A 21,501-nucleotide genomic window follows, 5' to 3' on the forward strand; every position below is an offset into this window, starting at 1 on the left:
TCGGAAAGGCTGATTCAAAGACCTGTTTGTTCTAGAGAGCCTGGTCAAACCGTGATACGGAACGGCATGTTCATTCATGTCGATTATTATGCTATAATTTAAATTTGGAACTCCTGAAGTCAATGATTGAGTGGTTCAGTGATGATAGTAGGCGCGTGCGACTAGTTGAATGTACATGCCCACAACTACACAGTGGAGTACCTGCCAGGCCCTGCAGAGCATGCAGCACAGCGTCACGTGTGCACAACATGCACTCGTGATCGCCTGTTCAGAGCAGCCACACACTGGCAATGCACCCTGCCCATGTAAAGTATGTACACACTGAGCTTGGCTAGTCGGTTTGAACTCATTACACAACTTGACAGTTGTGAGCGCCCTGTACCTTTTCTCTTTTCGCCATGGTACGGACTAGTCGAGTCATGTGGGCCTAGTGCCAGTGCATCACTGCCACAACTAGTCTGATCTGGACATGATTGCACTGAGCATGGAGTAAACATGTTCCTTCTTGCTTGAAGATATTTTTATTCATGAGTGAGGCCATGCATCTATGCTTTAAGCTTTGGGATTTTTGTATTTTTATGCATGTCTGTGAAAAAAAAGGATTTGCAACGAATGTACACACAGTGATAGAGTCTTTTATTTTGTTTTACAAAGCAGCGTTTAATTTTGTGTTGTGTATTCCAAACTGTTCCCTGTAATTCCTCCGCCATCGAGAGGCTGATTTGTAGAACTGTGTGGTGTCCGGTTGAATTCAGTCACCCAATACAAACTTGCCGTTAAAAAAGCGGACTTAACTTGGAAGAATGGTGAGGCCTTACTGGTAAGCCCCCTTAAGGACTGAATCTTTTCAAGCTGAATCTTGAAGTCATCCTTTGCAATCCAGTAGAACTGTTAAGATATCAGTGCATGTTTTATGTCTGTGGATTATTTGTGTTTAAAAAAGGTGAATGTTGCTACTTTGTTGGTAAGAAATCCTGAGTCGTGAACTCACTGTTGTTGATCTGTGGAGCAGGATTCCTGGAGGGCAGTGGTTAGTGCAATCACCAGCGCCCGTAAGTTCAAGTGGCTGCGACAGCGCATGACAGGTGCCTCTACGCAGACTGCCCTCATGAGCCAGATTGTGGAATTCACCATCAACGACAACACCTTGGATCTGGAGAAGCTCCGGATGGCGCTGTATGCCCAAGTAGGTCCAATAACTGATCAGTTAAGTTCCCAGTACATTAGTTGCCTCCTAGGGTTATCTGATGATTTCACATGTAAGTAAATCCCATACTTAACATTTAAGATGGGAAATACATGTTCTCCAGCCAAATATGCAATGTTAACCACTTGCCGTTGGGATTTCCAATACGGGACACGTATTTTTTATATGCGTAGCTGGGGTCTCCAAAATCGGACAAAGGGAACTGGGCCTTGTAACAAAAGACCGTACCTCTATCAAAAGACCAGGTTGCTGGGCATTACCATTATTTTTTTCACTCTCAGTCGTGAAGATAATCCAGCCTTGTTTTGAAACAGTATACCATGGTTTTGCGGATTTAGCGCGAGTGGATTACAACCAGGGACAAAAGCGCTCCACCACCTCAGCGATGAGTCACACAGTACCGCTGCATGCTAATCTGGCCCCCATTGAAAAGAGGTCAGCGGTGCACTGTGCCAGTATTGTGAACAAACGAAAATTACGTAACACTGCAAAAACTGGGCTCTTTTTACAAGGCGGCAGGCCTGGCTGAAATACTCTAGGGTCAATAGATGTTGTCTGTCAGATTAGAGTAGGCCCAGACAGTCCTTTGAGTGGGTGTAAGTGTCCAGTAAATGAAGATTTTGAAACCAGAAAAAAATGATAATTATCCCTTCCCAGCATCATCAACATTGATAACTGCCACCTGCGCTAAGTGGTTAAATACTTGCTGTTGATCCATAGAGGCCTTGTGCTTGAATGCTAGAGGTTGCTGTTTGACTTACAAGAGCTAAATGAGGTCGCTTTCTTGACACTAGTACCACACATTTGTAGCTTTGGGAATATCCGAATCATGCTGCATTGGCAGACAGTACTCAGCTTGAAAACTGATACCATGTAACCTTAACTAGAAGTACTCTTCACAGTTTCAGTGTGAGATGTTACAGCAGTAGGCAATCACAGTTGGTTATTTTGTTATGTTCCTACAGCTTGCTAGAGCTGAGAGTCGCCTGCAGGGGGCTGATGCCATGCTAGCCCAGCTCAGGAAGGATCAACTCATCCCCTCGGTCCGCTATGCCATGCTGTGCGGCTGGCAGGGCTTAGCTGACCAGCACGCTGACACCGGCTTGGCCCACCCCAATCTTGTCCACGACGCCAGCACCCACTGCCTGAACAACGTGGCCCTGATCCCACCCTACGACCGCGTCATCCTCCAGACCACCTTTGCCAAGCTGAGCCGCTGGGCTGTGGATGAGCTGCGCCACCAGGTACTGTCAGCCAATGAGACGCTGAGCTGCTCGGCGCAGGCGGCCATTGAAGACGAAGAAGAGGAGGACAACGGGCTGACCCTGGGAGTGCTACCCCAGGCACGCTTCATCCTGGCTACCTTAGGAATGTTGACCAAGGAACACCTAGCCTGTGGCGTGAGTCTGCTACTCAACTCTGGAGTACTGGGATTAATGCAGACAATCCTGAGACTCACTGGTAAGAGATTACAAATCCCTTTACAACTCCTGTTTCTTGCAAGGTTGTAAAAAAACAAAGGCTGAGCTGAGACATATGGTAGAATAGAATAATGTGGAATTAGTTTCTGTAATATTCTCATGCTCATTTGAGTTCCATAGATTGCTCAGGGCATGGTTCAAGAGATGCTGAGTTGAAGTGCTTTCAAATAAAATGCAGGCACCATTGAATGAGTTTCTGTGAGCTCCTCAAATACCTACTTTCAAACTGCCTTCACTGTTGATTTTCCAGGCCCAGATCACGACTGTTATAATGATGACGACAGCCCCTTGCCAGCTACAGTGTTTGAAGAGACACGTAACACGCCCCAGCCGCCCCCCATGCCAACCAGTGGACCAGAGTTGGCTGGCATGATGAAGATTGGTACCCGAGTGGTGAGAGGACAAGATTGGAAATGGGGGGATCAGGTAAGAGCAGATACTTCTTATGTTAGATCTGTCGTCTGTGGTGTAAGATGGATGATCTGTTGTCGTAGATCTGTGGTCTGTAGTCTTACATGTGCAGTTAGTGGCCTTGGATGTGTGGTCTGTGGTTGTAGATATTTAAGCTGATGTCTTTACATCTCTAGTTTTTGGTCATAGGTATGTGGTTGTTGATCGATGGTCTGTTTTAGATCTGTGGTTTGTTGTCTTAGATCTGTGGTCTGTTGTCTTAGATCTGTGGTCTGTTGTCTTAGATCTGTGGTCTGTTGTCTTAGATCTGTGGTCTGTTGTCTTAGATCTGTGGTCTGTTGACTTAGATCTGTGGTTTGTTGTCTTAGATCTGTGGTCTGTTGTCTTAGATCTGTGGTCTGTTGTCTTAGATCTGTGGTCTGTTGACTTAGATCTGTGGTTTGTTGTCTTAGATCTGTGGTCTGTTGTCTTAGATCTGTGGTTTGTTGTCTTAGATCTGTGGTCTGTTGACTTAGATCTGTGGTTTGTTGTCTTAGATCTGTGGTTTGTTGTCTTAGATCTGTGGTTTGTTGTCTTAGATCTGTGGTCTGTTGTCTTAGATCTGTGGTCTGTTGTCTTACATCTGTGGTCTGTTGTCTTACATCTGTGGTTTGTTGTCTTAGATCTGTGGTCTGTTGTCCTACATCTGTTAACAGTTCCCTTAAATCTGTGGTTGTAGATTTGCGTGCTGTTGTCTTAGATTTATGTATTAGATCTGTGATTTATTATAAGAATGCCAAATCCCAGTTGTTAGTTGATTGCATTTTTGACATCTTGCTGCAGTTTCTAGAACTCCATCCTGCAACAGATTGGTATTCAGATTTTGATACATTCTCAACAATGTTTTCCAGGATGGACCACCTCCCAGTGAGGGGCGGGTCATAGGAGAGCTAGGGGAGGATGGCTGGATCCGGGTCCAGTGGGACACAGGTAGCACTAACTCCTACCGTATGGGCAAGGAAGGGAAGTATGATCTCAAGCTGGCTGGCCCCTTGCCGATAGTGGAACTGGCTGAGGATGAGAAAGAGTGCATAATAGATCCAGGTAAAGAGGGATCTTCCACTGCCTAAAAAGGGGATTATCTGCCCAGTATTAATAGTTGAGATCGTCCAAATTAATGTTGTGACAGCAATCAGCTTGTATCATTTACAGAATTAGATCCTTTCGGAAGTCAGACTTGCTTGCTACAGAAGACTGGTCTTCCTGTAACTTTTTATTTGAAATTGTTTGTTATTTATTCCTACACGCTTTACATATACATAAGAATCATTTGCATCAAACAGGTTTGATGATGATGACATTCTCGCGTGAGATTGATGAACTGTTGTCATGATCTTACTGCCCTATTCATTCCATGTGAAAAATGTTACAGCTGCCAAGAAGCGTCCTGAGAGCAGCCACCCGACTGCCCTGATCCGCCGGTCCAGCATCTGCCTCCTCCAGCTGCTGACCCTCAGCTGTGGCATCCATGCTGAGAACATGCAGCGGGACGCCACCAAGACATTGTGCGGACTACTGAGGACACTGGTAGAAGCCGGTCATGCCAAGCCATCAACTGAAGGTGGGTTGGAATCAGAAGGAAATAAGGAAATATATAGACAATCTGCTTACTGACCAGAAATGTCATGGAAAGTAATTTGACTGTAATGCGTTGTCGGTTTATCCCTAAACTAGCTCAGTAAATGTGTGAAATGTTTTGTCTGATTGTCAAATACATAAGTTGGGAAGACTGAATGGGTTCACTGTAGATCGTTGTTAGAAATTGAGAAATTGACTGAAATGGGATGTGAACCTGCAACCAGTGACAACTGGAAGTCAGCTGAGTGTAAATTTTGCTGTGATCACTTTCTTTGTTCAGCTTGACTGGACAAAGATGTTAACCTGCAGCATCTAAAGATCTTTGAGTATAAATTCAGTGCCAGGCAATTTTTATTTGATTGAATCCTCAATATTTTTCTGTTGATTTCTGACATTCATCCCTGAGATTTTGTTTCCATCGTTTCAGGGGAGCTGTCTCCATCCAGGCTGGTAGCCAGCCAGCAGTACCATGAGTGGGCCACCCTGGGCTTCATCTCCAGCGTAGCCAGTGCCCCCAGCCTCTGCCGAGCCCTCAGTACACCTGACTGGATTGAGCTGCTGTTGGGTATGGTCAAGACACCAGACATCACCCCAGAGACCATAACCACGCAGGTGGGCTCATAATGAATGACCAGGATCCACTTCTGAGTCTCTCCTTGTATAGAACATGTTGAATGAGGTGTCTAATGGGATTTTGTATTCTTGAGCAGGACACTTGACTACAACTAGTTCTGCTACTGGTATATTTTGTCATTGTGTGAGTTTGAATCTGATCACAGTGTGAAAGTGGGTGCTTGTTACTTGTTTCAATAGGAGCTGGGATTCTTGGGAGTTAACCAGTTTGATCTTTTGATCTTCACAATTGTCATTGTCAATTGTCAGGTGCACAGATTGAGCAAATGAATGAATTTTTATTCACCACTGCTCAAACAACTTTTTTGTACTGATATGATAATTTCATTGTAGTCTTTTTTCAGTGAAGACTGCTTATGTTTGTCCTACTGTCTTGTCCCATCCTAGATCTTGGTTCTCCGTCTACTTAGAGCAGTCTTACCAGCTTGGGAGCAGACAGAACCATCTCTGCGCACCAACACGCTGGTCAAGAAACTCTTTACTCTACTAGGCTCAATGCTACTGGCCTGCTCAGCTGACCTGCCCTACCCATTCACAGGTTAGCACAGGTGCCCCAGTGGCAGTCAGTTACTCCTGTTTCCAGTCAGTTAATATGTTGTACAGTGCAAAACAAAGTAGGTGCTTTAAAAACCCACATCAGTGTGGATTATTGACCTTCTATTTTACTTCTTTTCAGAATTTGTCTATTACTCCATAAATGAAAAATAAATACAAAAGTTCTTTAGTTTCTAAAGTTCAGAAACGTCACCGTACACCTTTATTTACCACTTCCCGCGGATGGAGTTTGCACATGTGGGACGAGTTGCTGGGCGATTTTTCCTGATTTTCCATTTTCGAAATTGTTCAAAAATTCATAACTTCATTTACTGGATGCTTACACCCACACAAATGACTGTCTGGAGGCTACTCTAATCTCACAAGCAACCTCAATTGACGCCCGGGTGTTGCAGCGAGGCCTGCCGCCCAGTAAAGAGAGCCCAGAATTGTGTGGTGTTGCGTAATTTCCTTTATTCCCGAAATGGGCCCTGTGTGTTGCCGTATGGCAGTGGTGTCTTTATACATGTGGCCAGATTAGCGTGCAGCAGTATTGTATCTCTCATCGCTTGGAAAAGATTTTTCTTCCTTCCCATAGGTTTTTGGCTGAAAGGTCCTTAGAGTTTTCCTTCTCAATTGTATTAAAAAAATCTGGGTAGAGTGCAAGAAAGCAATGAATATTAAGAAATGTTACCGTTGTTTTTCTCACAGGGGATGTTAGTAACAAAGGGAAGAAGCAGTTGCGTTGTAAAGTCTCCTTGACTGCCTCCATGGGCAGCACTGTAGCTGAGGAGGTCATAATCCTACTTCGCCGTCTACATACCTTACCAGCTTGGAACCTGACCATCAGTGATTACATCACACAGCAGCTTAGTGCAGTCACGGACATCCTGCTGGAGGAAGGTCATGCTGAGGTCAGTATGCTAATGAGATGTTTATAAACACCTTGTGAATATTTGCCAGCAAATTGGGGAAAAGTCTTAATCAGATTACTCTGACTTCACCAAAGCAGTGCTACTCAGAGATTTATTGAGTGATATTTAGCACTTACACAAATCACTGATTTAAAGTAGCTCCTATGTTCAAAGTCCTGTTTTGAAGTCTGCAAGATGTTAGTTTTCTTATTTTACACCATAAATATTCATATTGTCTAGATATACTGTTGTCTTTATACAGCTTATACACAAATTTTACCAAAATTTGTCTTGTAGATCCTCTTCAACTTTGAAAACGTGTTCAACATTTTATATTGACTCTTAGGATGTTCTTCATTGTGCATTGTTTATTTTTCTAGCTTGAAAAACTTTTTGCTACAATTATGTAAATGATCTCTAGTTACATATGGCTAGTTGTAATGTTGAAGAGTTTGGCCTTCTGTCCTTTTTTGTCTCGTTGAAGGAAGTTCAAGTTTATTATATCTTTGTCCCAATAGCCTCGTAATGTGAGTCAAGAAGACACCCTTGCCAAGGACGGTGCTGTCATGTCAGCTCTTGCCATGATTGGTGGCCTGGACAGCCGACCACGTCTGGGTGGCCTGGTCAAACACGAAGAGTTTGGTCTGGGGACAGTGGCTAACATTGCAGCCAGTGGTCGCCTGACAGTGCAGTTTGAGGACCAACGGGTACTCCGGGTTTGTCGACTCTCCTCCCTCACAGTGGTTAGTGTTTCTCACACTACACAAGCCAATTACTGCTTGCAAGTAGATTAACTGAATATTGATTAATGGGAGGGGCTTCATAAATTACACATATTCAAGATCAAAAGGTTTTCAAAATGAGTCTTCAGTCTCAGAATTTGGCTTCATAACTGAATCCCTGATCCATCAGATCTTGTAAGATGATGTCAAAGAAGATTATTCTCGTCTTTGATCTCATTTTATGTGTCTTCTAATCATTTCTGGGCATGTGACAGGTGTTCTGAAGTCTACAAAGTATGTATCTCACTCCAGTGACCTTTTTTCCCACCCTGTTTAGGTCCCAGTTCTGAGCTTTGATGTAGACAAGCTACCTTTGACACCTGGAGTTTTAGATGCCTGGGTTCATCTGATCAGCCTTGCTGGTTCTGGCTTCAAGGCACTCAGGGCTCTCTCTGGCAGAAATGGCAGTGGCTTGGCAGATCCAGGTATTCAAAAACAATTGTTTTCTGTCTTAGATGTCTTTTTACTAGGTTGTCAAACCTTATGCGTAGTCTATCTTGAGATCAATTTTGTCTGCAGTGTGCTGAGGGGTATTGTTATGATCTCAAAATCTTAGAATATCGAAGACTTCAAGTGTTGAGAGGGTTTAACCAAAGTTGACAATGATTAGGTTAGGCTTGTGTACAATAAAGTATGAAAGAGATTAAAAATGTTAATCAGCAGGATTGGGTATTAGTAAATTGAGAGTGAACTGTAGCACAACCCAGACCTGGAATTCAACAGAGTGGTAAGCTGTGCCCTCTTTGTGCCTTGGATTTGTCCTGGAGGCTTCTTGAAATGTTACAGAGAACATATTTTTGTGTTTAACTTCTTTTTATCAAAGAGTAGTAAACCTTGACTCTTCAAGAGCAGTATTTCAGGCCCGAAAACCTGCAAGGCCATTTTCTGAAGTTTCTTTGTTTTGAATATATTTAGACAGTTGAAGACAAACAACTTTAACCCTTTGATGGTCTGGAACAACCTGCCAATCTTTTTAATTCTCCACGTCTTTTTTCCATAACAGTGGTATCATGAATGTTTTCTTTACACTTCAAACCTGTCCCAGATGCGGTCAACCTGAATCGCCTTCGCAAGCAGCAGATTCGCCTTTCTCTCCTGCGTGCCACTCGGGTCATGTTCAGCAAGCAGGACAACTTACGCAAGGTGCTATCCCTTCAGGCAGCCCTAGAGCTCCAGCCCTTCTCAATGGAGGATGATAGTAGCCCGGACAGCATGACTTCCACCAAGATGACCCTGCTGCAACTTCTGATGAATGCAGCCATTCAGCCCTCCCCAATCAAGGCGCTGTTTGAGAGGGGTGAATTGGAGGTACTTGCAAATGGTGTCCAAATAGTCTTCCACATTTGTCTGAACAGAAGTTCCAATTACCCAGATGACGCTGAATAAGTCTATACCTTTGTTTTCCTGAATTTGGAATTTTGTAAGAATCGCTGAAACAGCTTGAAAATACCTACAAAAACAAAAGAAATTGGATTTTGAAAATAATTAGTCTTATGTGGACGTCTTGCTTGCTATGACTCACTGGCACTGAAATGAAGATTTGACTGTTGAAGTTTTAAGGACAACTTAGTCATGTTCATTCATGTATGTATGCTGCCTACACAGATCAGGAAATTAGCATTTAATGTTCAATTTCAACCAATTTTTATTGACAACTGATTGTAAATTGATCAGTTGCTTCCAGCGCATGACTGTCAGCACACAATATTCACCAACAGATGCTACTAAAGAGTCTATATTTTCAAATGTACTTCCATTTACTTCCTGTAAATAGGGTGCTGCTCTGGCTTTGTGTCAGTACCTTGTTGCGGAGACCAAGACTCCACCCCCAGTCTACATCAACGAGGAAGGACGCATCCCACAGCCTGTCCGTGAGATTGCCAGTCCATCGGACACAGCCACAGCTCGTCCCGTCCGCCAGAGACGGCCCAAGGCAGCAGAAGTGCCACCATCGCCACTGGTCAGCCAGCTGATGGAGATGGGTTTCATGAGAAAGAATGTGGAGTTTGCCGTCAAGGCTCTGAGTAAGTCTAAGGTAGCAGCAATTTGTTATACAGGATCTTCTCACTGTCAAATGGAAGATTTTAGCCTGTCTCAAGATATCAACAGGTGACTGCTGTCAGGTGTGTTACTGATTGATTCAAATGATTTTTGTAGCATTTTGAAAAGAAGTAATCATTGTTTGATTCTTTACTGCTTGGTTTTAATCTGATTAAAACTCTCTTTGAGTGATTTTTCTTGGTCAACTGATTTGGTTTTAAGTCAGTGTATTTAGTTTTCACATGTAGTCTATTTGTTGAAATTTATTTTTCTTAGAAGTTTTAATACCATTTATAGCTTCCGTCAGCTACATAGACCAATTATTTTTCTCGATAAGTAGTATTTTTTAAGCTTTCTCCACCAATTCGGGCTCTAAAAATAAAAAGCATTGAAACCTTGAAGCTAACTTGCTATATGTGTGCCAAGGTTTTGTAGAGTATTTAGTTTTGTTAAGTTTTGGAAGTAAATGGATTCCTTAAAGAGCATGAAACCCAGCTGTTTCTCAGGTCTAAAGCAACAGTTTGATAAAGGTTGAACTGTTTTTCCGAAGGTGGAGGTTCAGATTCGAAACCGAGTGCTGAAGCCGTGGTGAGTTGGCTAGTGGACCACCCTGATGTGGTGGACCTGCCCGATGTGTCTGACTCGGACAGTGAACTGTCCTCAGAGTTGTTCCCAGATGATGATGAGGATGAGGACGATTTTGAAGACCTGGAAGGAGACTATGAACAGGTAATTGGATGGATATTGAACCTACTATAACTCAGTTGGTATGGCAAATGCCTTAATAACTAGTGCACTGCTTCACTTGCCAGTGGAGACGATGGTGTTCTGTCACTGCCACTTATGTATTCAAATGTCAGTAAGAAACAGAATCAAAAATATAGGTAAAGTCTTCAGCTCTTGAAGCCTTGAACTTTTTAAAGATAGTGTTTTTGTGCACGAAGTTTTAGTACAGTTTTTATGAGGACATTCTGTCACCAGGAGGAAGGGAAGGTTATCCCTCGTCAAATTTCATTTATTTCAAATCATAGTGAAATCCAAGAATTTCATTACATCATCCAATTTATACAAAAGATATTTTGAGCAGAAATTTACAGGCAAGTGTGACTTGAAAATAATGGTCGTATTCTACAAACATGCAAATGACTCTATTATGGACAGATGCTGGCTGCTGAGGCTACGCTCTTCAAAAAGCGCAGTGACTTTCTGAGTAACGACGAGTACGCAATGTACGTCCGCGATAACATCCAGATTGGCATGACGGTTCGATGCTGTCGCACTTATGAAGAGGTCCAAGAGGGGGACATAGGCAAGGTTGTGAAAGTAAGCGGTAAAATCCTATCACCATAACAGAGTTTTCTCAACCACCAAATTCTTGTGTCAGTTCATAGATTACTTGACAACAGTTGACACATACCAGGGTTTTTTCTGTTATAAAAGAAGTGAGTCTTCATTTTCCTACCCTCCAAAATCTTAAGCCCGTGGAACTGTTCCCTTCATAGTTCTGGGGGAGATTGCAAAATAAATTTACCTGCAATTTGTATTACAAGTCATGGAATTCTGAATACTTGTTTGGCATTGGAATTTGGTTCTCCTTGTAGGTCAACAAGTCTGATGCTAACAGCTAAACATAAGTTGATGCTTGAGCTAAAAGGTCTGATGTCTGGTCAATATTTACCAATTTTTCCGGTTCTGTCTTAACAAGCTTGATCGGGACGGCCTTCATGACCTCAATGTCCAAGGGGAATGGCAGATTAAGACAGGCACCTACTGGGTACGGTACATCCACGTGGAGTTGCTGGGATTCACTCCCCAGTGTGCCCCGGGGTCCAACATTAAGGTTGGAGACAGGGTGAAGGTGGCACGCAACATCACCTCCCCCAAGTATAAGTGGGGGTCTGTGTCCCACAAGAGTGTGGGTACGGTCACTGGTAAGTTGGCACTTCAGAAGGCAAACCCCTCTGAAGTTCAGCAGTGTTGAGTTTATTAGGTCTGTGCCAAATATCTGAATATTCGATTGATTATCAAATAATGATTTTTCAGATTTGAATATTCAAATGCAAAATTCATGAAAAAGAAGGGAGGATTTCCTTTTTTTAATAAGAAAAATTTCACTAGAGTTTCGTTTCAAGCAGATTCCAGACACTTGAAGGCAGCTGATATGCTCAACAGTCCAATATAGAATCCATCCTGGAATATGGGAATAGCTCTTTCACAAAAAATATGAATGTGCCAAGATAGTATTCTTTGTGATAATGATGTATTGATGCTAACTTTGTTGAAAGAAAATATGATGAAATCTTCATGACAATATTTCAACTTGAAATAAAAGTGAGAAACTTTTATAGTGATTATAATTTAAAATTTGTTTGCGTTATTGCGACTGATTTTGTATATGGTTTGTCCATCAACAATCTGCCAGCAGGTATGACTGAATATTCCAATATTCGATCGCATTGAAGGTCGGATATTCGAATAGTCAATTATTCAAATTGACTTAGCCCAAGAGTTTATAGATGGCTGGTCCCGTATTGTTTGCTGAATTTGTGTTGAGTAAATTCATTGTTAAAAGTCATGTGTTTGGTTTGATAATCTCATGTAATTTTACCATCAACAGTTGCGACCTTTTATAGGGTGCTAAGCTGGACGTTTGTTTTCTGTTAGCCAAGTGTTTAGAGGGGAACAGAAAATAAAAATATCCTTGGGCCCACCTTATTTAGAATATTAAAAAATCAATGCAACTTATTGGAAAACAATTTTAGGCTTGACATTTTAACAAGCTAAAACTTTTGTGCTGTTTCATTATTTTGTCAATTTTGAGTTCAACTGAAGTTGATCACGTGAACTGGACATATTTTTCTATTGAAAATTTTAGGCTTCAGTGCCAATGGCAAAGATGTGACTGTCAATTTCCCCCAGCAACCCCACTGGACTGGACTGGTATCTGAGATGGAACTGGTACCCAGTACCCACACTGGTGTCACGTGAGTACCACATTGTCTATTTTTGCCGCAGCAGTAACTTATTTTACAAGTTCTAATAATTTACACGGATCTCTAAATATGACCTCATGAACTTTCTGTTTGGTGCTGTTTACAGATGCGATGGTTGCCGAGCAACCTACATCACTGGCCCCCGCTTCAAATGCAAGACATGTGATGACTTTGACTTTTGCGAGAGCTGTTTCCGGACTAGACGTAACCACCGCCATCCCTTTGTGCGCATTTCTGAACCAGGTAATGGGAAAATAATCCACGTGGATATTGTGTAGTCTTTTGTTGAAATGTTTTCAAATTGTTCAGATGTTGTTTCGCAATTTAATCTAGTGATGTTGCAGTTTGAATTCCTTAAATTTTATTTCAGTTTTGCTCAAGTATTAATCCATATAAGGTCAAGTCTACCAAGTAGTTGTTTCTTCTTGTGGGTCACAGTTTAACATTTTGAGAGTAATGTATGCTGGTAGTTTGATTTCTTTGAGCCACTTAGCTGAACTGCTAATCCCTGTCCTGTCAAAGTTTCTGACTCCATCCATTTGTTTTCTTTTACCAGGGAGTACCCCTGTCAATGTTGGCAGGCCTGGTCGTGGACGGCGTAGGGTGGGCCCTGCAGCGGGGGCTTTGATTGAAGATTGGTCCCGCTGTGTGAAGAACAGTGAGGTCTCCTCAAAGGAAGGACACATCTCCAGGCTGGTGGATGGGAACCCTAACACCTACTGGCAGTCCTCTGGCTCCCAAGGAAAGGTAAGAACATCTCTCAGGCTAAACTTGGATCCATCTGTGACTATTTCTCAAGCACTGGTCAATTTTGCCTGGTACCCAGGATACATTTTGTGTGTAAATTACCAGGGAAAATTTGCCAGTAGGCAATAAATGGTTCTTAATTGAACTTGGTCATAGGAGAATTCACTTCATTTTTTTACAATCAGTCAATACTTTTGTTTTATTTGTAGTTCACAGTCACCGTCATTGGCATATTCAGAACATTTTATGATCTATCACCTGTCATCATCTTATAGGCATATTTTCTATTCATTGTTTGTCTTATTTAAACTAATTAGAGATTTTATGCATTTTTAAGGTTATAGAATTTATTATGGATTGATTGTTTACTTTGTTCATTGTTTCAACATTTTCGTAGGTTTTCGTAGCCAGATGTTCATTTGGTGTTATTTATGCATCATTTTAATTGTTTTATGTCCTCGTAACTTTCATTCCACAACTTGACTTTTCACTCTCTCCTGATGACAGCACTTCATCCGTCTGACGATGCAGCCCAATATCCTAGTGCATAGACTGCGTATGACGGTAGACCCTAATGACAGCAGCTACCAGCCCTCAGTGGTGGTGGTCTCTGGGGGTGACAGTGTGCCCAACCTGAAGGAGCTGAAGACTGTTCGCATCGGTCCCACCGAGTCCTTGGTCACCTTGCTGCAAGATATGACAGAGGTGGGTTCGGTAGATGTTGTTCTGTAGTAAATGTTACCAGAATGATATAAATATGACAGGCAGCAGTTTTGAAAAAAAAAGAGAGACAAAGTTTCTTCTTCAGAAGGCTGTTTTAAAGGGCTTACTTGAATATAAATCTTGAGAAAATGAGGTTGAAAGAAATTTTCCTTGTGTTTCCTTCTCTAACTGGTTGGTAATATCTTTGTTGCTTTTTGATTCAGTCATCATCAGCTGATTTCCACATTGATTAACCACTTTAGGGATCATTACCCTAACTGATGAATATTTATTGTGAAGCCATTGTATTGACATGTCAACATCAATTATTAACTTCTAACTTGATTGGTTCTGTAGCTTGATTGGTTCTTACCACATGTATCATTTACTAATTGACACAATGTAAAGTTCTGAGATCCGTAATTGATAACATGGTAATTATATATATAACGGTTTTTTGCCCTTACCCAACGTATATTATTAATAAGCACTGTATGCTCAGTGCTTGTCCGAAAGCTTGCGAAAAAACCTCACAAGCTTACTCGGGTGGGACTCGAACCCACGACCTCCTGCTTACTAGTGCAGATGTCTTAACCACTCGACCACCGTGCTTGCCGGGGTCGGCTGGCCGGTCCGAGTCAAATGAAGCAGCGGGGACCGCGAACTATTTTCAAGATGTATTTTTTTTTTGCGTTGGGGAGATGTTAATTATATATATATATACGATGTTAATTATATATAATATACGTTGGGTAAGGGCAAAAAAACCGTTATATATATAATTAACATCTCCCCAACGCAAAAAAAAAAAAAAATACATCTTGAAAATGATAACATGGTGTTAATAAACTAGGCCGATTGTTTTCTTACAGCATTACAGCATAATTGACATCAGCTTATTAAAAACAGTGTAGTGTCATTGCAGGAGACTGTGGAAGGTTACGTTGATTGTGGGATTCATTGTTGATTCCTTGATTATATTGTGTACTGATTGATTATGTTTCTTCTAAAGTATCACCGTGTGATTGACATCAGCATCAAGCAGTGCAAGTCCAGTGGTATTGACTGCAAAGTCCATGGCCTGTCCATTGTGGGACGTCTCTGCCCAGATGATGATGATGTCGCCGCCAGCTTCTCCTTTCTGGCCTCTGAGAATGAAGACGAAGACGAGCGCAGCAACGCCAGGATGCTGGCCCGACACCGGTCAGCTGAGGGCATCGGCGGCCGAGACATACAGACCAAGGTCTTCGTCTGGGGGCTGAACGACAAGGACCAATTGGGTGGGCCCAAAGGGTCAAAGGTAAAATCTTAAATGTTATGACTTGTGTTTGGAAACAAGATATATGGACTTGTGCAAGGCACTTTAACCCTTCCTGTGGGAATGTATATGTTGGTTTTTCGTTGCATCAAATCGTTGGGATTGAACAGAATTGTTTTGAAACTGACATTTACGAGAAATTTGTTCTCTTTCTTCAATCAGATAAAGACACCTGTTCTGAATGAGTTCCTGTCCAGTTTGAAGGTAGTTCAAGTGGCCGGAGGATCCAAAAGCCTTTTTGTTGGTAAGAGTTGGGCTCCAAAACCCTAGTGTTTCTCCCATTGTTTGGAACTGTTGTTTGCTGCTGCTAGTTCTTTTCGATTCTGGTTTAACTTTCAAAAATGAAAATGATCACTTACAGTGACGGCTGAGGGCAAAGTCTTTGCTTGTGGTGAGGGCACCAACGGACGACTGGGTCTAGGTTCCTCCGCTAATGTCTCAACACCCAAGCAACTTATGGCCCTGCAGGGGCATACAGTCAAGAAAGTCTCTGTCCATTCAGGTATGGTCATGCAATCTGAAAGAACCTCCTTGAGTTCAACTTTCTACATCCTGTTTCTTTTTTCCAAGTACGTATTTGCAAAGTGGAATTTCAGAGTTTTAATTTAAATCTGTCCTTCTATTACTGTGTCTGAATGTTGGAAAGGATACATCAAGACGTGAAGTATTTCATGAAGTCTCAACTACAAGATCACTGACCCTGACCATTATGTTACTTCACTCCACAAACTATTAATTGTTACCTGTCCTAACAGAAACTAGTCAAAGTCATCCGAACTACTTGGAGTCAAAGACCTTAATAAGAATCGTTCACGGTGTAAAGCAATGGGAACCCTCAACATTTTTTCACCCACATGTTATCCATTTCTACCACGATGTCAGTTTGCGTGGTTCATCAAAATTATTTATCATCAAAATCATTTATGTTCACATTGAATCTCTGTCTTGCAGGTGGACGTCATGCGATGGCTCTGACTATCGACGGCAAGGTCTTCTCCTGGGGAGAAGGGGATGACGGCAAGCTGGGTCACTTCAGCAGAATGTGAGAATGATCTTATTCTTCAGATACAGTAACCGTGACATGGAAAAACTAATTGTTATTCAAGAAAACTTCTGTGAAGTGCTGGTCTGTTTTTGTGAGTGGGATGATCAGTGAAAATGATTCAAATGACATCCTGTGTGCAAAATATGTGAAAGCTGAATACTTGGACACCCCGCCACTGCTGTTAATACTACGTTATGTTGGTAAACATTGGTAAGAAACACCCAAATTTTGAGGATGACCTTAGGTAGACTTGGCCAGGACAGTCCAAGTAAGTATGACCTCTTACAACTTCAAATATTTGTATGTATGGCGTATTTCTGCACAGGAATTGTGACAAGCCCAGGATGATTGAAGCTCTGAAGACCAAGCGTGTGCGTGACGTAGCCTGCGGCAGCTCCCACAGTGCAGCAGTGACGGCCAGCGGGGAGCTGTACACCTGGGGACTTGGGGAATATGGAAGGCTAGGACATGGAGACAACACTACACAACTCCGACCAAAACTGGTGAGTCCTCTCAGCACTGTGTACTGTGCTGTACCACTGGGTTTCTAGCCTAACTCCAAATTCTTATTTGTGTGGTGTCATGTGATTCTTGAAGTTGCTACACTACCTGACAATGACTTAAGATTAAGGTCATTATTGAAGGTGTGCTGAGAACTGAACCTTAAGTATGCTTAAGCCAAAGAATCAAACAAGATTATAGTCTAACTTTGAGCCCTGGAACAAAGAAGTAATTGATTCATAATTTCTTAGTAGTCTTTATAATGTAATGGTAACAGACGAGTGGGTCTAGATCATAAATACTTCGTAAAGTAACGTGTCTGGTGTCCTATTTAGACAAGAACTGGGTTTGTTCCTGTTGAGAACTTGCACTGACTTTGAGTCTTATTATTGCCTTGTACCAAGACCTCTTCGTAACCAGACTACATAGTGAAGTGACTTCAGTTTCAGTTGTTTAGTCATTTCTTTAGCAGAATTGTAGCCTGTTGGCTCAAAATTAATTGTCTAGCCTTTAACATAATACACAGCTGTAGTTTGTTTGAACTTTTGTTTAATGCTTGGTTTTTTTGCTGGAATACCATTAATTACACTTCAGTTTTTTCCTTGTTCCTCAGGTGAAAGCGCTTGCTGGCCAGCGGGTCATGGAGGTTGCCTGTGGCAGCCGGGATGCACAGACCTTAGCTCTGACAGATGAAGGTCTGGTCTACTCCTGGGGGGACGGGGACTTTGGCAAGTTGGGCCGTGGAGGCAGCGAGGGTTGCAGTGTCCCCCACAATGTGGAGAGACTGAACAATCACGGCATTTTGCAGATTGAGTGTGGGGCACAGTTTTCACTGGCTTTGTCAAAGTCTGGCTCCGTCTGGACTTGGTAAGAAATTTTATGTTTTATCTATGTTGAATCTGTGTTGGCTCTGGAATTGACTTGTTTGGAAAGCTCTGTTGCCTATTCATAGGTGCACATTTAAGTACTGTGAATTCCTCAAAAAGAGTTGCAGTAAGGTTCTCGCTGACAAAAACAACTCTAAATGCCATATTAGGTGTTAGAAAAATTGATGTACAACCCCTAGATGATCAAGCTCACAATTTGATCTAGTATTTTTGTGGCCAATTAGAAATCAATCTAGTTTATACCAGCCTAAATGAACTTCAAAGAAATGATAACAAAGTGTCTGATTTTAAACAGATGAGGTACTTCAATGAAAAGTTGTTAGTTATCCCAATTGATCCAGGAGGCTGTCAGAAATACAAGTCTCACTCATAACATACTTTACTTGACTTACAAATCCTTTCTTAGTTCGCACATGCACAAGTGAATGGTTGTCTGTTTTCCATGACCATACTGCAGGGGCAAAGGGGATTACTTCCGCCTAGGTCATGGTGCAGACTCCCACGTCCGTAAGCCCCAGATGGTGGAAGGTCTGAAAGGCAAGAAGATCATCCACGTTGCCGCTGGTGCCCTGCACTGCCTGGCGGTCACCGACACCGGACAGGTGTTTGCTTGGGGGGACAACGACCATGGACAACAAGGAAACGGTATTACAAGTGTTACAGTTGGGATTTCTCCACTGAAAATTAAATCATTGAAAAACTTGAAAGGATTGGATTTGTGTAAATTGCATCCTACTTTGGTGTCAAATCTTTACATAGCTCTTGAAGGCACTGTTCATTGTGTTGTGTGCTGCAGTGAGTTTTAGAGCCTAATCAGTTGCATGCACTTCTTAGAGAGGGATGGATGTAAGAAGGGCCTTCTCCACAACTTTTGCACCTGGCCGAAAATGTTGTCACCAAAGTTACCTAGAGGTTGACAGTTTGGTGAACGTGTCTGCTTTGTTTTAGGGACAGTCACTGTAGACAAGAAGCCAACTCTAGTGGCAGGCTTGGAGGGTGTGCGGATCACTAATGTCGCCTGTGGATCATCCCATAGTATCGCCTGGTCTACCACTGATGCTGCAGTGCCTTGCATGCATGAACCTGTGCTCTTCACTACACCCAGGGATCCGCTGGGGGCCACAGAGCTTGGTAAGCTATCACGGTGCAAATCAGGTACCCTTTGAGAAAATTCTTACCTGTTGTGATTATGTGAGAACTGGGCCCATAGAGCAGCTCAGGAGAAATTATCACACTCATATTGGCTCACTCAAACAATCAGCAAATATGGTATGATATTTTGCCTGGTAAAACTTTTCTAAATAACCTGGTAAAGTACCTGGTAGATTGTCTTTCACTGATTGGGAAGGCTCACTTCCTCTCAGTGATTTCTTTCAAGCTTTGTTTTATTCTATCATGACTGAAAGTGCCTAGCTCTTCCAGTATGACTGTCTCTCTTCGTATTGGTGCGCCCAGGGATTGACTGGTATTGATCCACATAGAAGAGGTTTGGCATGACCTCATGGGGATATGATTCATGATTCTTAATAATGGAGCAGACATTTTCACTGGGCACATGTGTCCTTATGCAAGGCACTTTATCCCATCTTGTCTCACTCCACCATGGAGTGTGTATTATAGTTGTGGGTTTGCAGTAAACTTGGAATGAACTGACATCTTGTTCAGAGAAAAAAAATTACATTTGAACCATTGTTGGCAAGGAAACTGTAAACGAATTCAGGCCTCAGGACAAATTTGATGTTTACTTCTTTGTCTTTTTTTTTCTGCCAGGTGTGATTGGAGAACCAGGCCAGGACCCTAATGATAAGAGTAGCAGTTCCCAGAGTAGCAAGCAGCGTCCTTCCCTGGCCAAAGTGATGCTGTCACTGGACACCAACGCCTCACGTCAGATGGCCCTAGGGCAAATCTTGACTGCCCTGCAGATCATCTATGCAAGGTGAGCACTCTTCTGTGAGACATATGGAACTTAAAGTGTGGTGAATTGTCAAAGATTGGAACCTTAAAATGACAGGAACAATTTCAGTTGTCAAGAAAGGTGAGCTTAATACTGATTGATTACTATTTGGAACGGAAACCTGGGTTGTTCAACAGTTGGAGGTAGGCAGAATATTACTCCGAAGTTTGCTTGAAGTGCTTAATGCCAGTTCATGGGAATGCAGTAGGAACTTGATGCAATGACATATTTCTAGCAAAAACGGCCGGACTTGAAAGGTGCTCGACTTTTGCAGATACTTGCTTTGATGGCAGATAATTCTCCTTTCCTCTGAGTTAAAACCGTCCTTACCTGTCCAATTAAATGTTACCCGAAAGAGGATTGGTGCTTATTTTGTTACTTTATGTTATAAACAGGGATGCTGTTGTTGGTTCATTGATGTCAAGTACCAGCATGGCCCTGGCTGAATCCACCCAGCCTTCTGCTGCTGTCACTCCTAGCGAGGGTCCCATGTCTACCGCCACCAATCCCTTAGACATGAGTGAAATCTCTCTCAGTACTGATGGCACTGAGGCAAGTCTAATTGTGGATGGTTTAACTTTTAAGTCCTGAGTGGAATGAGATGTTTTTGATTCACATTTGATATTGATATGATTGACTTACACAGATTTTGTCATCTTTGGTATATACTTGTTCTGTAATTTTGATACATACAAAACATCGAAGTATTTTTTGTGAATTTTTTATAGGAGCTATTTTTGCATGATTAGCTATCGGTATTTATTAATACATAGTTAATTCTTTACATACGAGAAGTCTGAATTAATTACGTATGATTGATTCATTTAATCACATACAGCCGGCTATCGATGGTGATGGTGATGCACCAAGTACATCAGCACATACCTTCCCATCAGCCGGGGCTACTGTAGTCCCAGAAACTATTACCAGTGCTGATCAGGTAAGATACATTTGACAGGATTACCTAGATTCACTTTTTCTCTTAATTCTTAATGGTCTTTTCTGTACTTTGTACAAACAATAAAATCCCTAGATTACTGCTTCCATTGTTTATCATACTTAGCTTTCTCCTCGTTACTCATTATCAAGGTAACAAGCCCAGATGATAAGGGCCCAGTCAGCCCTCTTCCCTCCCTGGATGACTTCACCAGCACCTTGCAGCCCGATGATGCCCGTGTGCTGGTTGACCTCCTCAAGCTGGCTGTGGCCGTCAGGGCTGGCCATCATGGTAAACAGGCCATCTCGGACACGCTGACCGCAATGGCAAAATACTACCCTGAGGTGAGAGATACTTTGGCACTGAGAATCCAGACCAATAGTCTGCCAAGAATACCAACCCCCTTTCCAAAGCTCTTCTTTTTTCTTGTCTTCATCAATTTAATACTGTTTGGACCAAGTGAGAGTTCTTAACATCCTTGCCTCATATTGGACAAATTGCTTTGGTAGCACTAAAGAGAATTACAGTGAGCGTAAGAGTTTTATTCTCAGGAATTGAAATATTTAAAATTGAAACCTGAATCCCAAGATGGAATCGAAGTTGGGATGTGGAAACCCTTCAACACTCCAAATGTGAAACACAGTTTGTGTCCATTTTGAAAAGGCGAGAACACCAGGTGTTCCCATTTGAGAACATTGACCTACATGTTTGCATTCCAACTTGGGAACAGTTCATTCCAGTGAGGTACACAATGGATTCACTGATTTTTGTCTCGGAGAATGTGCCTAGTATCAAAGG

At 42.2% G+C, this 21,501-nt stretch overlaps 1 protein-coding gene across 1 annotated transcript in view; it reads left to right on the forward strand.

Moving 5' to 3' along the window:
• The window catches only part of herc2 (HECT and RLD domain containing E3 ubiquitin protein ligase 2), a 62,602-nt gene that overhangs the window by 26,264 nt on the left and 14,837 nt on the right, over positions 1-21,501 (forward strand). The window contains exons 26-56 of the mRNA XM_022243223.2: positions 1,013-1,186; positions 2,173-2,668; positions 2,939-3,114; positions 3,990-4,182; positions 4,511-4,699; positions 5,144-5,328; positions 5,737-5,887; positions 6,595-6,797; positions 7,316-7,540; positions 7,857-8,004; positions 8,625-8,887; positions 9,354-9,603; positions 10,170-10,348; positions 10,781-10,942; positions 11,325-11,550; positions 12,495-12,603; positions 12,719-12,855; positions 13,169-13,359; positions 13,867-14,064; positions 15,074-15,361; positions 15,542-15,623; positions 15,741-15,881; positions 16,331-16,421; positions 16,750-16,927; positions 17,539-17,792; positions 18,270-18,457; positions 18,761-18,943; positions 19,583-19,748; positions 20,162-20,318; positions 20,605-20,706; positions 20,856-21,047. Of these exons, the coding sequence (XP_022098915.2) occupies positions 1,013-1,186; positions 2,173-2,668; positions 2,939-3,114; positions 3,990-4,182; positions 4,511-4,699; positions 5,144-5,328; positions 5,737-5,887; positions 6,595-6,797; positions 7,316-7,540; positions 7,857-8,004; positions 8,625-8,887; positions 9,354-9,603; positions 10,170-10,348; positions 10,781-10,942; positions 11,325-11,550; positions 12,495-12,603; positions 12,719-12,855; positions 13,169-13,359; positions 13,867-14,064; positions 15,074-15,361; positions 15,542-15,623; positions 15,741-15,881; positions 16,331-16,421; positions 16,750-16,927; positions 17,539-17,792; positions 18,270-18,457; positions 18,761-18,943; positions 19,583-19,748; positions 20,162-20,318; positions 20,605-20,706; positions 20,856-21,047 (5,877 nt within the window). The remainder of the gene's footprint in view (positions 1-1,012; positions 1,187-2,172; positions 2,669-2,938; positions 3,115-3,989; positions 4,183-4,510; positions 4,700-5,143; positions 5,329-5,736; positions 5,888-6,594; positions 6,798-7,315; positions 7,541-7,856; positions 8,005-8,624; positions 8,888-9,353; positions 9,604-10,169; positions 10,349-10,780; positions 10,943-11,324; positions 11,551-12,494; positions 12,604-12,718; positions 12,856-13,168; positions 13,360-13,866; positions 14,065-15,073; positions 15,362-15,541; positions 15,624-15,740; positions 15,882-16,330; positions 16,422-16,749; positions 16,928-17,538; positions 17,793-18,269; positions 18,458-18,760; positions 18,944-19,582; positions 19,749-20,161; positions 20,319-20,604; positions 20,707-20,855; positions 21,048-21,501) is intronic.

Source organism: Acanthaster planci, linkage group LG02 (assembly GCF_054643075.1).
Source record: "Acanthaster planci isolate LZ-2023a linkage group LG02, COTS_SCS, whole genome shotgun sequence".
Taxonomy (NCBI): Eukaryota; Metazoa; Echinodermata; class Asteroidea; order Valvatida; family Acanthasteridae; genus Acanthaster; species Acanthaster planci.